The sequence below is a fragment of the Eriocheir sinensis genome, chromosome 1 (genome assembly GCF_024679095.1).
Source record: "Eriocheir sinensis breed Jianghai 21 chromosome 1, ASM2467909v1, whole genome shotgun sequence".
NCBI lineage: Eukaryota > Metazoa > Arthropoda > Malacostraca > Decapoda > Varunidae > Eriocheir > Eriocheir sinensis.
This window is the reverse complement of record NC_066509.1, coordinates 32,873,975-32,881,819: the sequence shown is the minus strand read 5'-3', so window position 1 is coordinate 32,881,819 and position 7,845 is coordinate 32,873,975. Positions and strand designations below refer to the sequence as shown.

The window sequence follows — 7,845 nt, the reverse complement described above, 5'->3', positions numbered from 1 at the left end:
ATTTCAGTATCTCCCTTTCTTTACACTTGATAGAGACAGACAGACAGAAGAAGGAAGAAAAGAAGATAAAACAGGTCAGAGAATGGATACAGACAGACTAACAGAAAGAGACAGACAGACAGAGACAGACGGACAGATACAAAGGCATAATGAGAGTAGTAATATACACCGAAAGAAAAAAAAATAATGAGGTCAGAGAACGAGAAAGGGTGAAAAAAGTCGACACAAGAAGTCTGGGAAGGAAGATAAAATTAGAAGAGAAAAATGGAGGAAGAGGCTTCAGAGAGTGTTAGAGGAGGACGATGAGAGAGAGAGAGAGAGAGAGAGAGAGAGAGAGAGAGAGAGAGAGCGAGAGAGAGAGAGAGAGAGAGAGAGAGAGAGAAGAAAAATATAAGAGATAAAGAGATGAAGAGACATAATAATGTCCCCTCACCGAGCACGCGACCCCCCCCACCCCACCTGACTCACTCACAGGACGTCAAGTCACCGAGGGAGATCAGAGGAGGGGACAGACGCCGGTGTGGATACTGCTTCCGCCCCGGCCACACAACCGAGGCGTGCTACGGCCGTGCTGCTGACCATCGCCAGGAAATGCTGCTCAGGAGAGTCCTGACGGAAGGCTTGGGGTGGCAGCAAACTCTCCACCCTCAGCAGCCCTTTCAGGACACCCAGCAGCCACCCACCTGGCAACATTACCAACAACAGCCTGAGCTTCACCGCACCTGGCCCGCCCCCTCGTGGCAGGGCAGACACTAACACGTCTCGCCTCACCACCACACCTCCCTGCCAAGCCAACGCGAGGCGGCGAGGGCATGGGCGCCTCACCCGGCATCTCACCGTCGTGTCGGCCAATGTCAGGGGAATGCGCACAAATGTTGGCGACCTCACCCACAATTTTGTCCTGCGCCATCGAGCCGACGTTGTTGCTGTGACGGAAACGTGGCTCACTGAGGAGGTGGAGCCAACGTTTGGCAAAATCCAGGGTTATTCCCACTGGGTGAGGAAGGACAGGGAGAACAGAGCAGGCGGAGGCGTGGCTGCCTGCTTTAAGGACTGCCTAAATGTACAGAAGCTCGAGGTGACGCTGCCTCACCGAACGGAAGCTCTATTTTTCAGGGTGGCACTGACGGACAACAGTGGTCTCCTCCTCTGTGTCATGTACCGCCCCCCTAGGCAAAGGCGGGCTCCTCTGGATTGCCTGACGGAGGAGCTCGACACCCTGCTCCTGCGTCACCAGTGCTCCCACGTGATGGTGGTGGGAGATCTAAACTTCCACCTGGAGCAGGGAGCCTTTGATAACTTACTGACGGTGCAGGGTCTGGTAAACCACGTAACCTTCCCCACACATGAGCGAGGAGGGCTACTGGACCCTGTGCTATCGGACCTCCCCGAGGCCAGCCTCCGCTGCCAGCAGCTGGGGCCAGTGGGCAGCTCTGACCACTATGCCGTACTGGCTCGGGTTGAGCTGACCACAGAGAGGGAAGACGCAGTCCCGCGCACCATCTGGCTTTGGGAGAGGGCCGACTGGCCGTCAATGAGACACGCCGTGGAGGACACGGACTGGGTGACCCTGTTGGATGGGGACGCCGAGGCCAAGGCACGGGCTCTCACCACCAAGCTCCTTGCCCTCCAGCAAGAATATGTCCCCAGCAGGGTGTACCTCGCCAGGCCTAGTGACCCCGCTTGGTTCGGTTTCCGATGCCGGGTTGCTGCCGAGGCCAAGCATGCCGCCTGGGAAAGGTACAAGCGTCATCCGTCACGCCAAAATAAGGTCCAACACCGGGAGGCCTGCAAACGCTGCCTGCTACCTGCGCGTGGGCGAAGAGGCGACAGAGAGAGGACCAGCAGCGGAAACTTTGCGGCCCAGGAGTTGGCAACAAAACCTGGTGGAGTCTCGTTAAGGAGCGGCAGGGGGCTAACCAACCCCATGCCGTCCCTCCACTCACCAGGCCTGACGGTTCCACGGCCACAAGCAGTGGAGACAAAGCCTCGCTCATGGCTGAACTATTCGCCAAGAAAATGAAGGTTGGTGACCCGGAACGACCCGCACCTGTGCTGCCACAGGAGACCGACCGTGTTATCTCCTCTGTGTCGGTGACGGCAGGGCAGGTTGAGCGGCTGCTCAGCGCGCTGGACGCAGGTAAAGCCGTTGGCCCGGATGACATAAGCCCACGCCTCCTCAAGAATTGTGCCAAGGAGCTTTCAGGTCCTCTCTCCGCCGTCTTCACGTCTTGCCTGATGGAGTGCAAGTGGGCTTCACTATGGAAGGAGGCGCGTGTGGTTCCGGTCCACAAGAAAAATTCGAGGTCCGAGCCCAGCAACTACAGGCTCATCTCCTTGCTTTCTGTGGTGGGCAAGGTGCTGGAGCGTGTGGTGGCTGCAGTCATCTGTCAGCATCTGATTGAGAGCCATCTCCTCTTAGATAGACAGTTTGGCTTCAGGCCTGGCCGGTCCACCGCGGACCTCCTCCTCCTCCTTCTCTCCAAGGATTGGCAAGACGCACTGGATGAAGGCCTGGACACACTCGTGGTAGCCCTGGATATTGGTGGAGCCTTTGACAGGGTTTGGCACGCGGGGCTCATTGAGAAGCTTCGCGCCAAAGGTGTCCAGGGTGCCCTACTTATGCTGCTCAAGGATTACCTCCAGGGGAGGACCCTTCAGGTGGTGATCAACGGGCAGTCATCAAGGCCTTCACCAGTGCATGCCTCAGTTCCACAGGGTTCCGTGCTTGGCCCAGTCCTGTGGAACATATATATCGACGATCTCCTCCGGCAGCTATCGGCAGTGTCAGCCTCCGCCGATGACTGCACACTCTCCCGCTCCTACTGCCGCCCCGACAGCCAGCGCGCCGTCGAGGAGATCAACAGGCAGCTCAGCCTGGTGGAGCAGTGGGGAGAGGAGTGGCAGGTCACCCTCGCCCCGGAGAAGACGCAGGCCATGGTCATCTCACGGTCCCCAGACGCCTCTCGAGCAGTCTCAGGCCAGCTGCGTCTTGGAGGCAAGAGTCTGCCCCTCCAGGACCACATCAAGGTCCTGGGAGTGACTGGGGACCAAAGCCTGCGCTTCGACCTCCACGTCCGAGCTGTTGCCCGCCAGGCCTCCCTGCGAATCTCTGCCCTGCGAAGAGTAGCGGGATCCCTCGACCCACGGGGCATCCTCACTCTCTTCAAGGCACAGATACGTCCGTATCTGGAGTACGGTGCCCTGTGCTGGATGGCGAGTGCTGCCACCCACATGCAGAGGCTCGACGCAGTGCAGCGACGAGCATTGCGTCTGGTGGAGGCCAGCGAGCACCTGGAGGAGGAGTCTGCCACTGTGACATCGCTGGAGCATCGCCGTGATGTCTCAGCACTGGTGGTGTGTCACAAAGCCCAGGTGCAGGGGGTTCCCCACCTCAGCAGCTTGAGGCTCCCTCTACGCGCTGCTCAGAGGTTCACCCGGACTACACTCTCCTGTGACCAGCTCGTGGAGGTGCCTCGATCACACTCCAGGCAGCACCAGCGCACTTATACAGCCAGGACCACACGCCTGTGGAACATGTTCACGGCAGCCACTCCCCAAGTGGAGAACATGAGCATGCAGCAGGTGAAGCTGGCTGCTCACAGGTGGCGTGAGGGACACCCAAGTGCGCTAGTGCTATAAACTATAAATATAAAGTGACAAACTGACATTATTCCATATTGTTTTTACGTTTTTCTTTACTTTTTCGTATTTTGTATTTGTATGCTTGTATGTTTCAACATTCGACAATTCAATTTGTCCCATACACAGGCTCTTAGAATAATTTTACCGAAAAAGTGTAATTTTGAGCCTCCTTTTTTTAAAATTTGTTTAAATAAAAAAAAAAGAGAGAAAAGGAGAAGCGGAATGCAAAGAAAAAATAATTAAAAGCAGGAAACAAGAGGAGAGGCGGAAACAAAAGAAAAGATAAGAGGAAGAAGAAACTTTAAAACTCCTGATCACTGTATTTACTTATCTTCTTTTAGTCTTTTTTTCTCTCCCTTTCTATCTTCTTCTCACCTTCCTCCATATTTTCCTAATTATTTACGCATCTATTTATTTATTCACATTTTTCTTGCTTATCCTCACAGTCTCTCTTTTCTTCTATCTCTTGTATTCCTTTTCTCACCTTTCTCCTTATCGTCCTCTTTATGAATGTGTCTGTTTAATCCTCTTTTTTGCTTATCTCCTTTCAGTCAGCCTTTTTCCTTCCCTCAGTGTCTGTCTGCTCACCTTCCTATCTTCCTCTTTAGCTATGTATCTATTTACTCCTTTTCTTGCTCATCTCTGTCTTTTATTTTATAACCTCTTCTCTCGTTCTTTGCACCCTCCTCCCTGTCCTCCTCTTTATTTCGGTGTCTATTTATAATTTTATATATTCCTACTCTTTCGCGCGATCCTCCTTGCCTCTTCCTCATTGTTTCGTCTTACTCGGGCCAGAACAAAACCCGGAGCAACAGTGGCTTGAGGAAATACACATACGAACAAACACACACACACACACACACACACACACACACACACACACACACACACACACACACACACACACACACACACACGTGCACGTTCCCAGTATCCGTGTATCTCTTCTCACTCACTTTCGCCTTGCCTTCACGACTTAGTGGAAACCTGAGGCACGCACGACCAGGGAATCCGAGGGGCGTCGCGGCACTGCGGGGCGCGAGGGTTGGCACTGAGGGCGCCAAAGGGCGGGCCGCGAGAGGCTGAGGCGAGGCGGGAGAGCCGAGGTGAGCCACCCTCTCTGCACCATGTCCAGCCAGACACTGACTCGGTCTGACTGAGACTGCCTGGCGGCTAGCTGAGCTCACACATCCTCCACATCCTTCTCTTCCTCCACCATCCACTTTTCCCCCTCCAGTTCCTCTTCCTTCTCTTCCAGCACAGGTGAGTGTTTGTTTTGTGTGTGTTTTTTTTTGGGGGGGGAAGCTGGACAGGTGGACGAAGGCAGGTGTTTGTTTGTACGTGGGTGTGCATAGGAGTTACCTGCCTTTCGTTTACACACACACACACACACACACACACACACACACGGGCGTCTGTACCCTCCTGGCATGCCTGCTTCAGCCTTGTTCCCCCGAGGGCCTGTGTGTGTGTGTGTGTGTGTGTGTGTGTGTGTGTGTGTGTGTCCGTCCGTGAAAAGTCTAAATAAATGTAAGGAAAGTGAGGGCAGGGACGAAGGCGAGGAGGTGAAGGGAAAGGTGCTGTTGTCATCTTTGTCACATGGGACGATTTTCAAGCGAAAGGAAGGGAGGAAGGAGGAGGAGAGGATGGGAAGAATTGAGAGAAAGGAGGAGGAGGAGGAGGCGAAATACGACGTGTTTATAGTGACGTGTATTCGTGTGAGGCGTGAGCGTGTGTGTATATGTGTGTGTGTGTGTGTGTGTGTGTGTGTGTGTGTGTGTGTGTGTGTGTGTGTGTCGGTGGGTGTATATATGTGTGTGTGGGGGGGGGCGTGAGATGCCGACCGACGGAGACAGAGACCAAGAACGATCGACTAACTGAATTACCGTGTGTGGGTGACGCTGGGTGGGTGGAGACAGACTGGATTTGCAAGAGTGGAAGTGTGGGCGGATGAGTGGGGACTATAGCTGGGTGGAGGGACGTGGATGGTGGGTGGCTGCTGCGACAGGGGATATCAGTGGGAGAATGAGTGGGTGGGTGGAGACTGTGCATAGAGGTCGGTTGCTACTGCCGGTTTAGGAATACTTGCATCGCTGGCAATCTACTCGTAAATGGAGGGAGAGGACACACACTCCCTTACTCTCCTTTTTCCTCCTCCTCTTCCTCTTGCTATTCCTCCCTTACATCCTACTCTTGCTGGTGTTGCTGCCACTACTACTACTACTACTACTACTGTTATTGTTATTACTCTTACTACTGTTGCTACTATTACTACTACTACTACTGTTATTGCTACTACTCTTACTACTACTACTACTACTACTACTACTACTACTACTACTGTTATTGCTACTACTACTACTACTACTACTACTACTGTTATATATTAGTTTACTAGATTCTCAACAATCTAGAGGTGTACAAATAACTATTGGAATCGATTCGGGTTCACTGTTCCGTTGCCTAAGTTTCCTCCCACCAGTTCTTCTCCCCGTGGCTCAGACTACACTTGCCTCGCCTCCTGTACGCACTCGTCTGTTCTGCTTAATAAAGCCTTAAGAAGAAGGTTTTGTCCGTACTCTGATATCACCACAACTAATACTACTATATACCACTATAAACACTTGCCTGCGCCATGACGGGCTGGGGCCGACTACCATCCAGGCCCCTCAAGCAAGCATACCGGTGCTATAGGCGTAGACGTAAAAAAAAAAAAAAAAAAAAAAAAATGCTACTACTATCGTTACTGTCTTATTCTCCTTTTTGCTTCATCCCATTCATTCTTTTTTTCATATTTTCTTGTTCTTATTATCTGCCTGTTCTTTTTTCGCTTCTTTTAGTTCTACAGTCTTTTTTCACCCTAGGCCCGACCATTCACCCTGCACACAGCACTTTCTTCCCCATCGCCTCGTGACTGGCCGGCTCTCAGCTCCTCAAGGGCTATAAGGGCGAAAGTCGTGCGCTGAGTGATGCTGGTTTTCGACTCTCTTGGTGATGGGTTGGTCTGTACGTGACTGTCTTGCCTCGAATCACCGGGATTATGGAGGGAAAACGTGGAAAGAGGAGGAGGAGGAGGAGGAGGATTGAAAGGCAAAAAAGATCGGGGTTGATAGAGTTGGAAGAGGGGAAGGAAGAGGAGAAGGAGGAGAGGGAGGAAGAAGAAAATTGATACTGTGGGAAGAGGAAAAGGTAACGAACAAGGAGGAGAAGGAGGGAGAAAAAGGAAAAGAAAAAAAGTATTAGGGGTCAGTTAGGGAAAGAGAGAGAGGAAAACCAAAATAAAAGATGAAAGTCAATAACGTAAAAACTAAGGGAGACGTGAAGGAAAGAATAGAGAAAGAAGATACTTATAATAGGAAAAGTTGAAAAGGAAAAAAAGAGGGAAAATCAACAAAAAAAAGAAATAGACGAGATAAAGAGGATGAAGAGGGGACGAGAGAGAGAGAGAGAGAGAGAGAGAGAGAGAGAGAGAGAGAGAGAGAGAGAGAGAGAGAGAGAGAGAGAGAGAGAGAGAGAGAGAGAGAGAGAGAGAGAGAGAGAGAGAGAGAGAGAGAGAGAGAGAGAGAGAGAGAGAGAGATTAAGGTAAGGGGAGTTGGACGATGCTGGGGCTGCAATGGGAGGAAGGAGGGATGCGATGGGGATTGTCTGGACAGTTTTGCAATAAGTGAGGGGAAGGGAGGGGAGGCGAGGAGGAAAGATGAGAGGAATGAATTTGTAAGGGAAGGAAGCAGAGGAAGAGTAGAACAAGTAGGAAGGTAGGGAGGGAAATGAGAAGAGGAAGAGCAGAACAAGCAGGAAGGAAGGGAGAAGGAAAGCCAGGGAAGAAAGATAAAAGGAGAGAGCTTATGGATGGAAGGAGGTAAAGTAGAACAAGTAGGAAAAAAGAGAGGTTCAGCCATAGAGGGAAAATGAGGAGTGGGAGATATAAGAGAAAGAAGGAAGAAACTAGAGGATAAAGAAGGGATGTAGAAGGAAACGGAGGGTGATGAAGAAGAAATAAAAAGGAGAAGAAAATAAGTTGGGCGGGAGAGTAATAATGAAAGGGAAACGAAAATGACGAAGAAAAATAATGTGAGAAAGGTAAATAAAACTAAATGGAGCAGGAGAGCAAAACAAAAGACTAGCCTGATTGAGAAAAATAGGTACAAAAAGTGGAACACGAGGAGAGAGAACCGCGAAAAGCAGCTTAGGAAGCAAAA

The 7,845-nt window shown here is 51.4% G+C and overlaps 1 protein-coding gene across 1 annotated transcript; it reads left to right on the top strand.

The window, feature by feature from the left end:
* The first annotated feature begins 862 nt into the window (after window positions 1-862).
* LOC126985992 (uncharacterized) lies at window positions 863-4,731 on the top strand. Its single transcript, XM_050842073.1, has 3 exons — window positions 863-1,740; window positions 1,950-2,249; window positions 4,626-4,731. The coding sequence occupies exons 1-3, from the start codon at window positions 863-865 to the stop codon at window positions 4,729-4,731; spliced, it is 1,284 nt and encodes a 427-aa protein (XP_050698030.1).
* Window positions 4,732-7,845: the final 3,114 nt, after the last annotated feature.